The 21,265-nt window shown below is 36.3% G+C and overlaps 1 protein-coding gene and 1 non-coding gene across 2 annotated transcripts in view; one reads left to right on the top strand and one right to left on the bottom strand.

Annotated features, from left to right (window-relative positions):
- Positions 1-728: 728 nt before the first annotated feature.
- Positions 729-810, bottom strand: TRNAL-AAG (transfer RNA leucine (anticodon AAG)). Its single transcript has one exon. It is a non-coding gene; the product is annotated as a tRNA-Leu (tRNA).
- A 6,196-nt stretch (positions 811-7,006) lies between these two features.
- Positions 7,007-21,265, top strand: part of LOC140446044 (muscle-specific protein 20-like) — a 120,194-nt gene continuing 105,935 nt past the window's right edge. Inside the window, exon 1 of the mRNA XM_072538551.1 lies at positions 7,007-7,163. Within this exon, the coding sequence (XP_072394652.1) occupies positions 7,134-7,163 (30 nt within the window). The 5' untranslated portion in view covers positions 7,007-7,133. The remainder of the gene's footprint in view (positions 7,164-21,265) is intronic.

The following is a 21,265-nucleotide window of genomic DNA, read 5'->3' as shown; positions in this document are numbered from 1 at the left end:
TTCCATACTTTACGGACACACTGTATAATACCCTACGTACGGAAAACACAGACGTAGATAGACAAAGTCTAATACATTACATATAAATATATCTATTATTTTCTGCATTTTTTTTAATTTAATTTTATTAATAACTCATTCTTTATACCTACACAATTGAAGTGTGTACGCCTTTGTAATATTTCAATACTACATTACATTATACCTTTCAACATTAAAATTTATGTTTTCAGCATACCACTCCCCAACTGCATAATAAATATACAATACATGCAAGTTTTTTCTATTATAATCCGTTCACACTTCTTAGCTATTTACCTGCGGTGTATGTCAGAGAGAAGAGCGTAAAATCCTTAGAACTTCGAACACATTCCATACACCTCCTCGACAATCTGTTATCCGGATATTAGGCGGGCCGAACGGAGTCTATACATTCCTTTTCGCGCATTCTTACCATTTTCAATGTAGTCTCTAAATTCTTTGTAGAGGGCACCACCACATAGTTGGAAACGTTGGATGCGTTGGAAGCACAGTTTAACCACAAAGTTTCTTTTTATACTATGTTGGAAGTATGTACACCATGTCTCAGTTCGAATCAATTTGGGTATCATGTTTTTTAATATTTAAATTTACTTTTTAAGATGGATTGGTATAAATAATTTATTACATAAATATAATTCCTAAAAAAAAGGAAAAAATTCTATTTAAACAAAATTACGAAAAAAGTTTGGCAGCGGTGGGATTCGAACCCACGCCTCCGAAGAGACTGGTGCCTTAAACCAGCGCCTTAGACCGCTCGGCCACGCTACCATTAACACCATACTTTCAAAATGTGAATTAATAAGCATTTTTGTAATAATAGAGAATTTTGTGAAATTTGTATGTATATAAACTTTATTAGACATACGAAATTTTTAATTTGAAAAATTATTTACATAGAATACAATAAACTATTCAACAGAAAATATGCCATAATAGCTCTATATACATAGTTAAATACACGAATGATTACTGTGAGGAAGCTCATTCGATCTGTTATATTATGTTAGTTAAAGAAGAAATCATGATACTAGGTTATTGCCTGTGACTTTGTGACTACATGAGAAAATGGAAACCATCTTTTCCGAAAAAAGAACAAACGATAGTTCTCCACGCAGAAGAAAATCTTAAATTTCTAGAATACATAACTCATTTGAGATGCCGTCGGACCAAAAAATATTACCTATACATCAAGAATTTCCAATAATAGGATCTACGTACATCTAGCGAACCCAAATCTCGTTTTGAAGTCCCACCCGGACTTTTTATTTTAATTACCTATCCTATAACAAAAATAAAATTAATCTCGAAAATCTCTGCTTACATTTCCTGTAATCTGGCAGAAAATTTAGTTAAGAACTTCCTCCGTGTCCTCTTTGAAAGCAAGCATTCCAGGTGATGAGTATCCTACATCCTCAACTTCCGCCGTCAGGTCTATCTTTTCTCCCTCTGATATCGAGCTTCACACGTCCTTACCTAAGGTTAATTCCTTACCAAGGTAATGAGAATAGGACAAGATGGAATCTAAAAAATTCTGTAACATCAAAATTGTACACTTACTCACGACGTAAATAATCAATGCCACATCAACAGAACATACCACTTTCTTCATTATATTATTGAACCATGTCTCTCTAAACCAATTTCACTCCATCTCTCTTTCTCCTTAGAAAAATACGAAAATGAAACAATACACGAAGAATCAGATAAACTATGTTGGTATCGCTACCAGTACCACGTTCCGTATCATCTATAATACAGGCCTACAGTGTTTTTGGTGCCAAACTATTAAGAGCTGATTTTAGGTAGGTATATTTGTAGTGCTGATTCCGAATATGGCTTTAGTTTTGCCCTATCAGTTCTAGTTTTTAAGATAACGTATATGGATATACGTATACGGGTATTTACGTATACGTATACATATATGATATACGTATACGTATATGGTATACATATATATGGATATGGATATACTTAATTGAAATAAAAATCACACAATTAGAAAATACGTATATTTTAAGCCATTTAACTACAATAAAACCATTTGCACAATGAAACAGATGTACAATTAGTTTTGAGAAAAAAACTAACAAAATAGAAAAAATACTTTACTTGAAGTACCGAAAGCTTCGCTTGCGTGATTTCCTGGAATGAACTTTTAAACAGTCTCTCTTCAAACTCCAGTAAAAATCTGCCATCATATGGGTGGCATACCTAGGTTTTCTGGAAAACAGTCCAGGTGGCTGTGAAGATAGTGGACTTTGATGCTAATATTACACCCAGGTGATTGAAAGTTATTCAGCAAACAGTTTACCAGCTCAGCATAGTTTTTACTTTTGTGATTTCCCAGAAAAATTTTTTCCCATTCATTGACCCCACAAAAGCCAGATCCTTTGTAAGAATTCTGATCTGTGGTGCATCAAAGATTCCAGCTTTAAGTTTTTCCGTACTTATCTAGGGCAGCTTTCTTCTAATGTAGGCGAACCATGATCCATTAGAATTAGAAAATAAGTGCCATAACGAATTGCTTCATTAGGCCTAGCTTAATATGGAGGGCTGGTAAGATTATTTTCTCTGGTTCGACTAAAGACTGGACAATAATGTTCTTTTGCCCAATTACCAAGTTTTTTTCTCTTAGGCCACTCTTTTTTAATCCAGTGATTTTTTCGGTCCCTACTATCCTAAAGGCACAAGAAACACGGACATTTTGTGTAGCCCCTTTCCTGCCCAAGACAAAAGTCTACCATTTTAAAGTCTACACAAATCACCTAGAGATGTTTGTGGTATTTTATCTTCTGTAAAACTAAAGCTATTGTAGCTTTAGTAGCATATTCTTCTTTCATCACGGTTGAATGAGCAATTGGTATTGAGCCAAACTTGTTTCCATTGTGAAGCAGAACACATTTCAAACTGCCCTTGGAGCTGTCAATAAACAAACGCCATTAATTTGCATTTGCATCGTAGTGCGGAAGTCAAATTCTAGGTATTCTTGGAATTCTCCAAGAGCCCCGTAACGTCCAAAAAAAAAATAAGGTTTTCTTCCTGGTTAAAGAACGGTAGCAGTTTTTTTCCCTTGTTCTATAAAAAGTAATTTTTGTGCCTTGTTCCAGTAAATTTTTATCATTTTATCTTGAAGCCAGAAGTTCCGACGCTTCCTTCGATAAGGCTAAATCTCTAACGAGATCGTTTAGTTTTTCTTGACTAAATAGTTGTGGGTTTGGTGTTGCCCCGTCGTAATCAGTATCACTGTCTTTATTGCAGTCAGAAATATGTTCAAAAATGTCACCTTCATCCTCAGGTAACTCTTGGAATACTGGGATCGGTAATTCCTCTGAGTGGGGTACTGGGCGTCTGGCTGAAGGCAAATCAAGATATGACCACTTTTGGCGATTGTTTCTATTGATCTTTGAAACATTGATCAGGCAAAAATAACAGTCGTCAAAGTGGTTTGTAGGTTCTCTCATACCACTGGCACGCCAAACTTAATACTTTTTCTTTTTCTTGTGGTCCACTGCCGTAAGTGTTCTGTGTCTGTTTTACTTACAATATGCGGTGCCCATGTTTTATCTTGATCACCAAGCCGAACCCCAAAATATCCTAGATATGCACGTTTCACAAAGTCAGTAATACTTTTTCTATTTTCTTGTAACGTATACTCCTTACAAAAGTAACAAAACACATCAGGATGATTAACACAACTTCTGCGACTTGCACTACTCATTTTTGAATGTCAAACCAATCTAAACTAGGAAAAGATTTGATGCAACACTTTGAACAACTCACAAAAATTGGAGGTTATGTACATTTGTTTTGAATATCTAAACAGAATTGACTACAACAAAGGCAATAATATCAGCAGTAAACAAGAATGAGTATGCAATCTAGCGGATACTTATTGAAATAATTTTACTAACTGGGCTTAGTCATCGACAGATAGCAGCACTAATAGTGATTTTGAAGCACCTAGTATTTTATCAGGTGGAGGCTGATTGGGTTTACAAGTGGTAAATGTATTATTTTAAAAGTTTAAAAATACTTTCCTTGTTGTTGTTTTATTTGCTTAAAAAATAGTAATGTAACGACATTAAAGTATTATTTCTTGCATAAATAAGGCGTAATACCGTGAGAACAACAAATATACTGAGAAAGAAGTTTAATTAACAATGTATGTTCATTTGAATAGCATATTCTTCATTATCTCAAATATTAAAACTACTATACATCGTCTCAATGTGACTAGTCTGTACAGGGTAAGATATGCAATGCTAACCTTATGGGAATTTCGCCAAGACGTTGCCAGTTTTATGCAGTGAGCGATGGCGTTCTCTATTGTCTATCTTTCAAAATAAACGGAATAAACCAGGAGTTCTCAAGTCCTCACGTACAATTTTATGTTATTTACAAATATCGTTTGCTAATAATTTGACATAATGCTATACATTATTTGTTTCTAATAGTAACTTATCAACTTTAATCTTTTATTAGTAGCAGTAGTATAATAAAATGTGCATTAAATAAACATTTGTTTCAAAGTTTAAAATAATTCCGGTAATTTTTATTAACTGCCAAATTTAAAATGGTAGTTATGTCCCTGCGGTGCTAATTACTGCCATAATGTGTAAGGAATTTGTAATTTTGGTTGATATCAACTGCAAATACTTTCTTCTAAGTTATTCAGTAATTAAAAAGCAATTAGAGTAATTCTTACAGAATATGTTTAAAAGCTTGATACATCCAGGGCCTTAATTGGTCTTTATTTGGTCTTCGGAGCGCGTAAACATATTCGAGTTACGATTATTTGTACCATCTTGGATGTACTGTTACTGTTTTGATATTGTTATTATTTGTTGGTGGCTGTTGTTGTGATTTACTGTTGGCAATTATTGTTATTTTCTGTTGTTGGCTATTGTTATATTTGACGCCGAATTTTTACCACAAAATGGAGGAAATTATTCAATGGAAACGTGGAAAAGCTCTGAAACTTTCAGAGAAGCTGATACTAATGAATATTATTAATTATCATCTTAATCAGGATAACAACGATTCTGTATTAAGTGTAATTAGGAAAGTGTCAGAAATGAGTGGTGTTTGCGAAAAAACTCTGTTTCGCATACGACAGGAATATTCATCACCTGGAATACAATCTCCAATGAGCAGGCCCAAAAAGCGAAAGGTTATTAATTCATAATAAAGGTTGTTAAAGGACAACAAGTACGATGAAGGTGTTCAGGTCCAAATTCGTAGAATAGTTCATCAATTTTTTCGTGACAACATACTACCAACAATAAACACCATATTAGCTGTTGTAAATGTAGAAGAAACTTTGCCCAACTTTTCACGGGCCACGCTATATCGCTTGCTGAGTGATATGGATTTTGTGTTTATAAAACGTGACAGAAATTCAATTCGTAAATACCGTGCAGAAGGATACAATATAGTGTATTTGGATGAATCATGGGCAAATATTGGGCACAGTGTAAAAAAAGAATGGGTTGATAAAACAATTACATCTCATCGCGATGCTTTTGTTCGTGGTCTGACAACAGGATTAAAAGCTCCAACAGCTCGTGGTGCACGGTTCGTTTTATTGCACGCAGGATCTACCAGTGGATTTGTTGATGGAGCAAAGCTCACGTTTTTGGCAAAGAAAAATACTCAGGACTACCACGACGAAATGGATTTACCGACCTTCGAAGATTGGTTCAAAAATAACTTAATGCTAAATTTGCCAGAAAAAACTGTTGTGGTAATGGACAATGCCTCCTATCACAGCAGAAAGTCAGAACAAATTCCCAACAGTTTAACATTAAAAAAAGATATTCAAGAATGGCTTCTGTCACCCTATCACTGTGAACTCAATCCAATCGAAATGGTTTGGAGTGAAGTGAAACGGTATATAGCTGGACGCAACGCGAATTTTAAAGAAGCTGAAATGCGAAATTTAATTACAGCAGCGTACCAGAAAAAAAAAATGTGGGAAATTGACAATTTGTTGGATGATATCGAACCAATTATTATAAATATAAATAACGGAGGTAGTGATGACAGTGACGATAATAATGATGATGATAGTGAAGTAGAATTTAAATGTGACAGCGATTGACAGAAAATGGAACTAAATATAATGGTGTACAATTACGATTACTTACACACGAAATTAAATACAATGACATCTTTTATTTTCAACTTATTTATTAGTTTTATTTTCGGATATTTCTACGTTTTGTTACTGCCAACATATACAGTGCGGTTTTTAAAAGTCCTTCCCCCCTTAACTTTTGACCGGAACAATACATAAACAAAATGTTTCTTTATATTTTAGTTTTATTTTATTCGATTTTATTTAAATCTATAAACAAATGGTTTGTATCGCTAGCACATACTGTAGAATTAAAAATAAACTGCTTGTGTGACATAAATAAAAGGCACTTCTTAATTTCTATTTTATTTTAATTCAACCCAAGTATGTTGTAGAAAATTTTATTTATGTTTGAGAACCACTGACAGAAGGAAGCCAGTCAGGGACGTTAGTAGGCATTAGTACTTAAGCTACTCTCAACGCAAAAGATGGATTAGGCTTATAGTTTTGACGAAAATTCTTTAATCAAAGGCCGAAAATGGAATTTATTTCGGGGTTTGACTGACCGTAAGTCGTAAGAGTAAAAAGTAAAGAACACGGAACAAGATAAAGTTTGTTTTACTATATTTTTAGTTTCTTAGTACTGCTCTTTACTCAAACAATTAAAAATAATTATTATTTTAAATATCTGATACCTATTTGGATATTTTCACCTAAATGTATGAATCATAATGGCTAAAATAAAAAAAAATCATCATCCGCCAATTTTTTCCTACGACAATTACAAAAACATAACCAATAACAAACAAACAACAGAAAAACAAACTATGAGTAAGGAATTCCATTTGAGAGGATATCCCGTGGGCGGGCTAAAAAGCATCGCACCGCCACTGAAAAAATGGAACGTATAAAGCTTGAGAGTAGTCTAAAATTTTCGTAGTTCACTTTGGGATTGTATTCCTGAATATTAACCGGTAGTGCCAGGTGACAGTGTTTAATTCTATATCCAGAAAAAATGCCAGGACCTTCAAGACCTCTGTGGCAAGTAAGTGCGCTTTTTTCCTAACTCCTGTTTACATTTCTGACATTTTGCCAACCAACGAACGAAAAAAGTGCTTGTTGGTTTTTGACATATTTCATTTTCACGACTATTAGCCTGTCGTTTGCGACATAAATAATTTGACCAAACTATAACTGTGATACTAATATTTTTTATAGAATATTGTGTAAAAAATTTGAAAAAAAGAATCACTTCCAACAATTTCGCAAATAGCCATTTTAATTCATTTTTTAATAATTATATATCAGTTTAAAACCCTTTTAACAGGTATTGCCGATAATACATCGACTCTCTTAATGGGCTGTAAAAATAAATTCTGTGAATCATGGGTAACTATCTTTAGAATGTTTATTTGCTCTAGAATTTCAGCTTCTACTGAAATTTGTGTCATAATTTGCTAAAATTAAGTATAACAGTGGAGGAGTTGGTTTACCGAAAGACGAGAGTTGGCAACTTTTAGATATTATGACTCACAAAAGACAATAAAACTAAGTGAAATACTATTTGTAAAGAAAAAAAAGTTAACTACCTATTTGTTTTTGTATTAGTCAAATTTTGGAAACTTTAAAACCGTTTTGTCATTCATGTTTAACACTGTTCAAAAGCAAATGAACTAATTTTTCTTTTGCCGCAATTTTTGCGTAAGATTCATTCATATTGTTCACCTATGTTTTATATTTGTGCTGTATTAGTTGTGTTATATTTGGAGATTGGTCTGTGGCTATTCCCAATTTGATCTCAAAATTACGTTAAAAATATTGAAAAAAAATCCATCTGGGTTATTTTTTTTTTCAATTATTTTTATCTATAACTTCTTCTTCTTTTTATATAGACATGACTCTGTCTGTTTTTCAATGTGCCTCCAGTAAGTTGTCATTCAATCGTTTGCGTGGTCTTTCAACTGATCGTCTTCCTATTGGAGAACCGTCTCTTGATGGCTTTCCTACTCTATTTGTTGTCATTCGGCTTATATGATAGTTCCATTTTACTCTTCTATTTCTTACCCAGTTTTTGATGTTCTCCACCTTGCATCTATGTCGTATATCTGTACTTCTAGTGCTGTCCCATAGTGTCTTACCATCAATTTTTCTAAGTGTTTTCATCTCTGCTGTTTCTAACATCCTTTTTGTTCTCTCTGTGTCAGGTCTTGTTTCTGCCGCGTATGTCATTATTGGTCTGATGACTGTTTTGTAAATTCTGCCTTTCGTTTCTTTCCCGATATTCTTATTTCTCGATATTGTTTCGTTTAGGTAGCCTGCGGCTCTGTTTGCTCTATTCACTTGATCTTCCACTTCGGTTTCGAGCTTTCCGTAGCTAGATAATGTGATGCCTAGATATTTAAACTCCATCACTTGTTCTATTATCTGACCTTCCAGCTCCAATTTACATCTTAGTAAATTTGCTGTTATAACCATGCATTTTGTCTTTGTTGGGAAAATTAACATGTTAAATTTTCTGGCGGTTATATTAAATTGGTGCAGCATACGTTGTAAATCATCTTCATTTTCAGAGAGTAGTATTGCGTCGTCTACATAGCAGATTATTTTAAGTTGTTTTTCTCCCATTTGGTATCCTTTTTTAGTTCTTACTTTTTTTATTATTTCATCCATAATCAGGTTGAACAATAGAGGACTCAGGGAATCTCCCTGCCTTATTCCATTGTCAGCTTCAATAGGGTCGGTTAGTTCTTCTTCTACTTTTACTTTTATTGTGTTGTTTTGGTGAATATTTTCGATCGTTTTGATTATTCCTAGAGGTATGTCTCTTGCATTCAGTAAGTGGATAACGTCTGTTAATTTGACCCGGTCAAATGCCTTTTTAAGGTCCACGAAACATATATATATATATATATATATATATATATATATATATATATATATATATATATATATATATATATATATATATGCCGGTTTGTTGTATTCTAATGACTTCTCTTGCACTTGCCTCATTATAAATATAGCGTCGGTGCATGATCTTCCCGACCTAAAACCTTGTTGTTCTTGTACTAGTGTTTATCTATAACATATGCATAAAACAAGAATTTGCGCAATATGCAATAAAACAACATTAAAATCAAGTTTAATTGTAAAAACAAGTATTCCTTTTAGATATGGATTTTCTGGATCTCTTTTCAACTTAGTTTGTGCATTGTCCACTGGGGCGACCCCTTTATCTAGTAAAACTAGCTTTATTAACTTAACAGAAATACTCTGCTACTGTCTTTGTAAAATCTACTAAAGCCAAATTACTTAATGCATTATCATTTCTTATCCAAAATATTCATACATAAAAGTCATCAAATCAATACTCATAATATAAAAAAATATACGCATTTACCACTTTTTGGATCTTAGTTTGATTGTATGCCAGTATGATATCTATTAAGTCTACACCTTCAATATACTTCTCCATCTTTTTACTTTATATAAGCATTTTTGCTTGTTCATTGGCGAATTGTTGTCTATATAAAGGATTGTGGGATTGTGAGGAAATCTCTTGCGTTGTCGGCTAATACTACCTCTTCCACTTGGTGATTTGTCCCTTGCTATTTTAACAACTCTTGTGGTTGTCATTCTACTGATGTGATTTTTCCTTTCTCTTTTCCTGTCTAGTGTTCATAAATTTATACCCTGTACATTACATTATGTTCTGATCTTGGTCTCTCAGTGCGTTTCCTGTAATTCTTTTGAGTATTCTCATTTTTACCGTTTTCAGTCTCCTCTGTGTTTTGGCTGTGTCGGGTCTTGTTTCTGATGCGTACATCATTATTAGTCTTATACTGGCCTTATAAATTCTTGATTGTTATTTAAATAGTATTAAGGCATCTTCTGCGTTTGGGTTAATAGGTGCATTTTTTGCAATTTTGTCTACAACCTCGTTACCTTCGATTCCAGTATGTGACGGTACCCAGATAAAATTAACTTCAGTATTTATGTTTTCTGCTTATTTTAGTTTCTTTTTAATTAGAAGAAGCAGTGGATGATCACAGTAGAGTTCGTTTAATGCCATTTTTGAGCTGAAAGAATCTGCAATAATGATATTTCTCTTTTTAATTTTGGCAACTATCAGAGGTAGTGGTTGTGGTTTTTGTATGGCAATGCTTCCTTACAATGTTTAGTGGATCTGAGATTCCTGTACAGTTTTCGCAGAAGTCTATTAGTTGTTCATAGTTTAAGGGATAACAGGAATTGTGGTCGCTAAATTATTCTTCTGTTGGTTTCAGCATTTCCTCTAGCGTCTTTTTTGGTTTCTAGTCTTGGTTCAATTTAGCCTTTTTTTGATATTGAAAAAATAAGTTCTAAGGAAGGAGTTGAGGACGGTGTGGAACGCTCAGAAACTCTAGTTAGGAGACTTCTGTTTAGTGTTTCATGTTGCACAGTTTGTTCGTTCAGTTGAGGTTGCTTCTGTTAGATGTCACTGGCTACTTCTTTCGTCACCTGATTGTTACCGTTTTCAATAGGATTCTCAACTTCTTCGTATTATGAGGTATTGAAGCTTTGTTGACTCTTGGTATTTTTGCATATTCGGCAAGTCTGGTTATCTAAAGATAAGTATACTCTATACTAACGAAAACGGAGTATGGAGATCTTCAAAAAGGCATCCATCTCAGAATTCATTAAACTTCGGAGACTTCGATGGACTGGTCATGTAGCGAAACTGAAGACTAAAATATTGCCAAAAGGAGCCCTAGATAGTAAAATGCAGGGCGCAATAACAAAAGGAAGGCCACGTAAAAGGTAAGAGGATGAAGTGGCAGCGGACGCGCAAAATTTGCTAGATGTGAGAATCTGGAGAAATCGGCGCAGGACCGGCGATGTTGTAGGCATAGTTTCGAGGAGGCCAGCTCGATTTGGGCTGTAGTGCCATTGGAGAGAGAAGTATATCCTATATGATGTCTCCTCATGAGTGATAAGAAAATAATCGTTTTTCTGCCTGAAGCTTAATTAAGGACTTGAAGTCCCTATCCGTAGAAACGATAAGGGTGACAAAAGGTTGACAACAAGTTCTTACAGTTCAGATTCTAAGATTGAATGTGGAATAAACGGACATACGTTAGAGAGTACTCGTCGTTGGCTGGAAGTGATGAGCCGACGTGATTCTAAGAGTTGTTGATTAGATAAATAATATCTGAGTTTACTTCCATTATCCATTAAACTTGTAATTTAATTCAACAAATTATTATAGATTCTTAGTGGTTACTACGTATCCCAATGTATGATTCTATTATTAATCATGCTTCAGCTTTACTGTATGCCACGTTTGTATCTACGAATTCTAAGTACATAAGTATAGCATTTTTAATAATTTCATAATACAAAAATGCAGTAAGAACTGTCGTTAAATAGGTTATTGCTAAGCGGTAGTCAATGTTTCGTTACAACATTGTTTCACGAGTACAAAACCAATGATATAATAATCAATACCACTATAGTACTTTTCGTATACCACTTTTAATATCTTCTTGCAACATCTCACTGTACTAGTTTAACAGAATTACATATTTAATGAGAGAAAAACATGAGTTTTAAACTGAACCCGGATGAACCCTAAAAGCTAGTTTCGAACCCACGACTCGCTCTCCACCAACCATCTGGCTGCCGTCCGCAGTGTCTCCATTGGTAAGCTTTCTAGCACCATCCCAAAAAGGTTTCCGAGGTTACAATACTAAATTACCTATTGTTGTGGATTTATTAAAAGGTTCAATATTTATAACACTTACGGATTTAATTTATTTCTTTATTTATATTAACTTATCTGACAAATTTATATATATCCGTACGTTACAAATTCGCGTGCGCGGGTTCAGAATTAACTGTCCCTTCCAAATAAAATGTCCTTTATATATGCCATTGCCTTTACGCTAGAATCATCGAACAGCCTTCTCGATTAGCGGTGAAATTATAACGGTAAGGCAAACGGGTATTTTTACATCGGCTCGACCGTTTCTGGAAGGTTCATTCAGGTAAATTTCTGCCGGCTAATAGAATACTCTCGTAAAATCTAAAAACAGAACACATTAGTCATAATATTTACGGTTATTTTAGGCCAGGATAATTATCGTAACATTGCCCCCCTCTTAAAAGATGGTTCCTCCTGGAACCTTGTCGGGACTGAAACCGGAACTGTATGCTGGTATCGGCAACTGGACCCTCTTTTACAACTTCCAGTTGTATAAAAATGACAAGGGACGGTTTTCTCTCCGCACCAGTAACTATGCGGATTGCAACAGACTAACACCTGGACTTCGGTGTCTTTAAAGATCTCCTCCACCATATTTCGGATAACCCTCCAATCTAATTGGCGGCACTCCAACTTTGGCATGGCTAACTTTTGCACGTCGGACTCTAGTACGTGCTCTCTCAATTGAAGTAAGGCTTCCCACACATCTCGGTAGGTAGGTTGGTCACGGGCAGTGTCTTTTGTTACCAGGTAGAAAAGGTAACGTGATGCATCTTGGAGTTTCAAGGTTTTACCGGGAGCTGGCACCTGGCATTGAAGTTCTGCAACTCGACCAAACTTCCTTCGAAAGACGGATGCCAACCCTGGTGCGTCTTTGATACTGGCCGGGATGGTAAGGGCCAGCGAGTAGTCATCGGGGAGCGCGAGTAGATCTTGCTTTTCTTCAGTGGTAACACCATGTCTTGCTTTACCGGTACCTCCATAGGCACCCATGAATTCCTCAAACGTGAGGTCAGACACGTCTTGGACTTGGTTTACTTCCACTTCTTCATCTACGTCGTGGTCACCTTCGAAAGACGCCAGCCGGTTATGGTGTACTATCATCGGCTTTCCCCTCGGAATCTTGCTTATTCGGTAGATGACATCGTTGATCTTCTCCATGATGAGGTATGGACCTTCCCAAAACTGCTGCAATTTGGGAGAACAACCTTTTCGCTTCTTGGGATTATACAGCCATACTTTGTCGTTCTTCTTAAAGCAACCCTTTTCGGCTTGTGTATCGTACCGTTTCTTCATTCGGTCGCTAGCGATCTGAAGGTGGGAACGGACCAACTCATGTACATCGTCCATTCTTCTTCGTAATTCGATCACATAATCTTCACCTGCTACATCTTCTCCAGGTCGACACCCAAATTCTAGATCACAAGGTAGTCGCATTTCGCGTCCGAATAGGACTCTGGCTGGTGTCTGGCCCGTTGATTCGTTAACAGCAGATCTGTAGGCCATTGTGAAGAACGGAAGGTATTGGTCCCAGTCTCGCTGATGATCGGACACCATCTTTGTCAAATACTTGCCAACTGTCCTATTCATTCGTTCTACCATACCATCCGATTGCGGATGATACGCGGTAGTTCTTGTTTTCTTCATGCCTAGTCTATCACATATTCCTTGGAATAGATCACTTTCAAAGTTCCTGCCTTGGTCACTATGGATCTCCAAAGGCACTCCAAATCGGCTGATATATTCTTGGATCAACTTATCTGCAACGGTGGCGGCCTTCTGGTCTGGAAGTGCATAAATCTCGACCCACTTAGTGAAGTAATCCATTACTACCAACATGTACTTGCCCCCATTTTCACTTTCTGGAAATGGCCCTGCAATGTCCAAAGCTATTCTTTCAAACGGGCTTCCAACATTATATTGTCTCATAGGAGCTCTCCTTTTCCGGTGAGGCCCGTTACTCGTAGCACAAATAGTACATTTCTTACACCAGTCTTTTACGTCGTCGGAACTGTTCATCCAATAAAACCGTTCCCGAATTCGCTGAAGGGTTTTCCTTACACCAAAATGCCCTCCCGATGGACTGTCGTGTAACTGACGAAGTACTTCGGCTATTCTGCTCTTTGGAATCACCAACTGTCTTCTTTTCTCTGAACCGTCATCATTTTCCAGGACTCGTTTGAGCAAGCCATCTTCGATGATAAATGAGTCCCACTGGGCCCAATACGTCTTAACTACTGAGCATAGGTTTGATATTTCCTGCCAAGGTGGTCGACGGTTTTCCTCTTTCCATTTTCGGATTTTCTGTATAACTGGATCTCTCTCTTGTTCTTCCCTGATCTTAGTAGGCGTCCAGTCGTCGTTGACAATCGTCGTTCTTAGCACTGCTGCTTCCTTGGATTCCGTTTTGTTGCAGTGGGAACACTCTGCTGAGCATGGCCTTCTGGAAAGAGAATCAGCGTTTCTGTGGCTAACTCCGGCCCGGTGCTCAATCTTAAAATCGTATTCTTGGAGTCGTTCGATCCACCTGGCTATCTGACCCTCTGGATTCTTAAACTGCATCAACCACTTAAGGGCGGCATGGTCGGTTCGGATTAGAAACTTTCTTCCATAGAGGTATTGATAGAAGTGCTCTACTGATTTCACTACTGCCAGAAGTTCTCTTCTCGTGACGCAATAATTCCGCTCAGGTTTTGAAAGAACTTTACTAAAATATCCGAGGACTCGTTCCTGTCCTCCTTGAATCTGAGACAGCACTCCTCCAATTCCCACATTACTTGCATCTGTATCTAAGATGAACTCTCCTTCTGGCAGTGGATACCCTAAAATTGGTGCTGTTATTAAATGCTTTTTCAAGGTCTCAAAGGCATTTTGGCAGTCTATATCCCAGCGGTATTCTCTTGCTTCCTCTGTAAGTCGCGTTAATGGCTTAGCGATATCTGCAAACTTCTTAATAAACCTCCGGTAGTAAGTACATAGTCCAAGAAAACTTCTCACTTGATGTTTGTCAGTTGGTTTTGGCCATTCCTTAATGGAATCGATTTTTCCCTTATCCACGGCCACTCCTTCTTTACTGACTATATGACCCAGATAATTGACTTTACTTTGAAATAGCTGGCACTTCTTGGGGTTTAGCATCAATTGGGCAGCTTTAAGTCGATTAAAAACGTTTTCTAAATTCCTCAAATGATCTTCGAATGTCTCCCCCAAGACGATTATGTCATCTAAATAAACCAGGCATGTTTTCCAAGATAACCCTCTCAACACATTTTCCATAAGCCTCTCAAATGTCGCAGGAGCATTACAAAGTCCAAATGGCATAACGTTGAATTGCCACAATCCAGATCCTGTGGTGAAGGCTGTCTTTTCTTTATCGACTGGGTCCATTTCTACCTGCCAGTATCCAGACTTCAAATCTAAAGTAGAAAACAATTTACTTCCAGCCAATGTGTCCAATGTGTCATCGATCCGAGGCAGAGGATAACTATCTTTCTTGGTAACGTTGTTCAGCAAACGGTAATCCACACAGAACCTCGTCGTTCCGTCTTTCTTCTTAACCAGGACCACCGGAGAGACCCATGGGCTCGTAGAAGGTTCTATCACCCCGTCTTTCTTCATTTCCTGAACAATCGTTTCAGCTTCCTCTCTTTTTGCCTGTGGTAATCGTCGAGCTGTTTGACGAATTGGCTTAGCATTACCAGTATCAATTTTATGCTTAACAACGGTAGTTCTTCCCGTTTTTCCTCCTTTCGGTACGAAAATATCACGATACTGCCGAAGAAATTCCCTTAATTTCCTTTTCTCCATCTGGTTTAGAGACTGTCCTGCAACTGCAACCATTTGGTCGAATTTGTCGTTGGAATTATCGGATGTTGTCGCCTGACGAATTATGGATGTCACAGGTACACAAGTTCCTACTTTTGTCTCTTTCTTTATGGTCACTGGGTAGTCGTTGACATTGATAAGTCTCACAGGAATTTCTTTAGCCGAAGTCACCAATTCCTTTCCAATTATGATTCCACGGCCAACCTCATCGTCGTGGTTCCAAGGCTCCATCATAACAGGTCTCCCTTCGTCTACAATTCCCTGTAGTCGCGCTACTATGATCGTTTCGCTTCTCGCAGGCACGACTGTATCTTCTGTAATGGCTGCTTGCACAGTGTTGTCATTATGTGGATGGAGAAATACTTCCTCGTTGCCAACTTTGATTACCTTATTCTTAAAATCCAATTGGAATCCATGCATATTCATTACGTCCATTCCTAATATAACATCCTCTTCGATGTCAGCAACTATAACAGTATGGACAAACTTTTCTGCTCCAATCCCCAATTGTACCTGGATTTCTCCATGAATGTTGGCATTTTCACCTGTAGCGGTCCGAAGTCGCAACCTCGTTGGTAACAGTTTCTTTCGGCTGTTTATAACTGTCGGGCGTATAATGGTTCTGGTCGCTCCGGTATCCACCAACAACGTATGCTTTTTACCATTTATGTCTCCATCTACATATACACTATCTTCACGACATTTCAAAGAAGCTATTAGTATAAGAGGGTCTTTGGAAGAGTTCCGGGTCGAAGCTGCCCCCCTAAGGTTGACTCGTTCTGGTTTTCCTGATGGTGAGTTTCTTGATTTTATGGTCTTCTTTTTCTTGCATGTCATGCTTTTCATCAAATTAAAGAGCTGGTCAAGTTTATCTTCATCTCCTTCCTCTTTTACAGTCCTAACTTTACTGTAACCGCCAGAGGCCTGCGTAGCTGACTCGTATTCGAGGGCGGCGGATAAAACATCAACCAGCGTCTTGTGACGAGCTAATCGTAGTGTTCTCTGCATTTCATGATCACGAAGACCATCAATAAACGTTTGAACGGCCAATTTTTCCATCATGTCTTCGGGAGCTGTTGGATAAGCATATCGTACTAATCTGGCAATATCTACCTCATATTCTTGAAGAGCCTCATCTTTCTTCTGTCTACGATTTTTAAGCTGCGACTGATATACATGTTCCAAATGTTCGTGGCCATATCGCATATTTAACCTCTTCTTCAGTTGTTCGAAATCATCGGTCTCCTCTACTGCTATGGTCTGAAGCACATCTAAGGCATCTCCTCGAAGAGCGATAGTCAGGTTTACCGCCTTTTCTTTTTCAGACCATCCATTTGCTCTTGCGGCTGATTCGAACTGTTTCATGTAGTTGTTCCATGATGATTTTCCGTCGAAAGTTGGGACTTTAACATGAATAGAACCTCCACTTCCTTCAAATTTCGGCCGTGTCTCCAACTTACATTTCGTCTCGTCTTCTTTTATCTCCACTGTAATTGGATTGTTTCCTCTCTCTGCTGTCCCGGTTTCCTCCATCTTCTTTTCCATCTCTTTCCATATCTTTTCTTCGAAGGCCAACATATCGGCAGCAACTTGGTTTTTTAACGAAGATATTCTATCGTCCAGGGCAGACATCTCAGAAGTGACTTTAGAGATTTCCGAAGAGATGTTAGCAGAGACTTTGCTTTCCAGAGAAGAAATCTCGTTAGAAACTTTGCTTTCTAAAGAAGCGATGTCGCCGGATACTTTGGCTACATCAGAAGAAACTTTCGAAATATCGTCAGAAACTTTGTTCTCCAATTTCGAAATCGACGAGATGACAGCATCATGTTTGTCTTCAAATATATAAGTCTCTGGATCTAGTCCTTCTTCTAGCAAAGCGTTCTTTAGTCGTTGGACTAACTCAGCCTTTTTTCCGGTGGAAGATAATTCTCTGTCTTCAAGATGTCTTCTTAAATTAGTCACTGTCAGCTCATAAATCGTAGCCATTTTCACAATTTATTTTATATTCACTTGTATTATTATTATAAGTCTAATTTATGTTCGATCTCACTCTGACACCATTTGTTGTGGATTTATTAAAAGGTTCAATATTTATAACACTTACGGATTTAATTTATTTCTTTATTTATATTAACTTATCTGACAAATTTATATATATCCGTACGTTACAAATTCGCGTGCGCGGGTTCAGAATTAACTGTCCCTTCCAAATAAAATGTCCTTTATATATGCCATTGCCTTTACGCTAGAATCATCGAACAGCCTTCTCGATTAGCGGTGAAATTATAACGGTAAGGCAAACGGGTATTTTTACATCGGCTCGACCGTTTCTGGAAGGTTCATTCAGGTAAATTTCTGCCGGCTAATAGAATACTCTCGTAAAATCTAAAAACAGAACACATTAGTCATAATATTTACGGTTATTTTAGGCCAGGATAATTATCGTAACACTATCAAATAATTTCTATCCATTAAACAGATCGGTGAAGGTCTTTCTTATATAGGATCTTAGACTAATAGATGTTTTGTAATCTTATATGTAAATAAAGTCATAATGGGACGTTATTGAATGGTTTTTCGTATTCTACGAAACAGAAATGCATTGCTAGATTGCTTGGTATGTTGCATTCTCTTACAAATTCCATTATTCTCCGTTCATAAATTGTTGAGAGCACGAAATGTGCCTCAAACTCATAAAACGGTCGTAAACCATAGGCGTTCCTGAGGTGTTTATTCATTAAATAATAATATAATATTTTTTAATACTGTTATATATAATATTAATAATATTTTAATACTAATATATTTAGCAAAAAAACATTTAAAACTTTCACGGCTAATGTTATGTAATTATATTATATTAATAAAAATAAGAATTTAACCATTAACAATTTTGTAAATAAGAATACCTTATCTCTTAGGATATTTGAATACTAATCTTCGCGTTTAATCACTTTACTAGAAAACCTGGAATTCATATCCGAAGGTACTATTCGTTGTAAGATAATTAGGATAGAATTCCCCAGATTTTTAAAAATATAATGGGTATGCTTTGTTCAGTTTATATTCGAAACTTAACTTAAAAGGGTGAAGTTATTACGAACGAAAACAATTTTTTTGTTTAGTACGTTTTTGATCACATGTAATTTACGGCTCGTCGGTCTGTCCGCGTCTACGGCAGTAATTAGCGTCTCGAATATTTCTTTTGCGAATTATATGCAGTGCGTGAGTGATTTTTTATTCCATATACCTACGAACATATATGTACCTTTCGCTCGTGCCCGTTTTGTTGGATTGTTTGTGATGGCTTCATCATCAACATCATCAAGTTTTACACCGGTACTGTTGCGTACAGTCAGTAAGTCTGTCTATTCACCAATAGAGAAGACTATTGTCCTGAATGTTCACGATGCTCTGGTTTCTCAGAATCCCACAAACACTGTTCGCAACTTAGTCGAAAGTTGTGCCAACATGACTGGCGTAGGAGAGTCAACTATATATAGGTTCCTATCAGAAAGAAAAAAACACGGTATAGCTAACCCAAACACAAACGAACACTTAAAGAGAGGGAAAAGCCTATTGAAATTGATGAATTTGCCAAAAATGGTATTCGAAGGAAAATTCATGGATTTTTTTTCAAAAAAGAAATACCAAACCTAAACAAAATTTTACAAGAAGTTAGAGGCGACCCGGATTTGCCTCATATCGGACGAACTAAATTGTGGTAAGTTTTAAAAGAATTAAATTTCCGGTGGGAGAAATCAGACCGAAAATCAGTTTTGATTGACCGGGAGGAGATAATATGTTGGAGAAGAAATTATCTAAGATCCATACGAAAATTCCGAGCTGAAGGAAGGCCCATCTTCTACCAGGATGAAACGTGGGTAAACTCAGGTCATACTCTAAAAAAAATTTGGTCAAATAAAAATATATTAAGCTCCAGGCAAGCCTTTATGGAAGGTTGGTCTACTGGTATCTGCCCACCTTCTGGTAAAGGCAGTAGATTAATAATTTCTCACATTGGCAGTGAAAAAGGATTTGTTAAGCATGGTTTGTTGGAATTTCAGTCCAAAATCACAAAAGACTATCACGAGGAGATGACAGCTGATGTTTTCGAAGAGTATTTTGAGCAGATGATTGAACACTTCCAACGACTGCGTGGAAGAAACAGGATATTCTTGACTGGCTGCGGAATAAGTATCTGCCTTACGAAGATGGAATGGTAAAAGCAGAACTTCTAAAAATTGCCCGGCAACACAAATCTAAGTTCAAGGAATACGTAGTTGACAAAATGACGGAAAGGCGAAACATTACAGTCCTTAGACTTCCACCCTACCACTGCGAAATAAATCCTATTGAACTCATTTGGGCACAAATGAAAAGTTATGTGGCTAGAAAAAATACGTTATATAAAATACAAGCTGTACGTGAATTGTTATACGAGTCTTTACAACATATTACAGAACAAAGCAGGAAAGATGCAGTAAGGCATGTAATAGAAGAAGAACAAAAAATGTGGGATCTTGATAACATAATTGATGCGACCGTAGAGACACAACCGCTAATTATTAACCCTCAAGATGACTCGGATTCCGAAGTTGATCCTATTTATTTTGAATTTGAATAGTTTTCTAATCGTAATTATATAAGGTAAGTAATAATAGTTGTAATCGTAGGGTATTAAAGGGGAAAGGCGCAAAATGTCGCCTGTCAAAATGTTCAATGTGTTTTAAATGTATCCATTTTTTTTTCAAATCCTGAGAAAACTAAACAGCATTTTTGAAAAATTTAAATATTTTTTAGAATAAATAAAAAGTTTCTTTTGCATGCAATATTTTCAATTAAAAATTATACTATATTTTCTCTTTTATTTTCACCCCTGTTACATAACATATTAAAATAAACATTGTAGAAGTTTTCAGGGACTTTCTGCCCTGAGTAATAATGTAATCTTTCATTCTGCGGTTAAATTTTTCAAAAATATTTATTAGTTTTCTCCGGATTCGAAAATATTGGATACATTTAAACACATTGGAAATTTTGCCAGGCGACATTTGGCGCCTTTTTCCTTAATTAAATAAATGTATCTTTTACAAATGGCAAGAAACTTTTTATTTTTGAATAAAATAAATAAGTTTTATTAAAAAATACAATTTACATAAGTACAATTTAAAAAATATATTTATTTAGTTCAAATAAATGTTTCAATCATATACTCTACGACACTGGTCGTTTATCTCTAACCATTCAAAATACCCCCGTAATAGGATTATAAGGTATTGTATTCCTTCAGATATAAGGTGGGTTAGTCTAAAACGTCTTAAACCGTCAGTTTTAGGTTGGTTTTTACTATAATATCGTATTACCTATCCTCTCTGTATTTCAGTTTTCTAATTAGGGTTAAACTTGTAGTGAGCTATCAACAAATTGTGAACCGACTGTAGTTATTGCAGACTTAGATTTTAATATCATTTAAGAATATGGCTTATTCGGGATCCGCAACTCCTTTGTATATATCTAGGAATTTTAATTTAGCTATATCTATAAACTTTTTATTGTATTCAGACTTTTTCAATACC

The sequence above is a fragment of the Diabrotica undecimpunctata genome, chromosome 7 (genome assembly GCF_040954645.1).
Source record: "Diabrotica undecimpunctata isolate CICGRU chromosome 7, icDiaUnde3, whole genome shotgun sequence".
NCBI classification, from domain to species: domain Eukaryota; kingdom Metazoa; phylum Arthropoda; class Insecta; order Coleoptera; family Chrysomelidae; genus Diabrotica; species Diabrotica undecimpunctata.
This window is presented reverse-complemented; position numbering and strand designations above follow the sequence as displayed.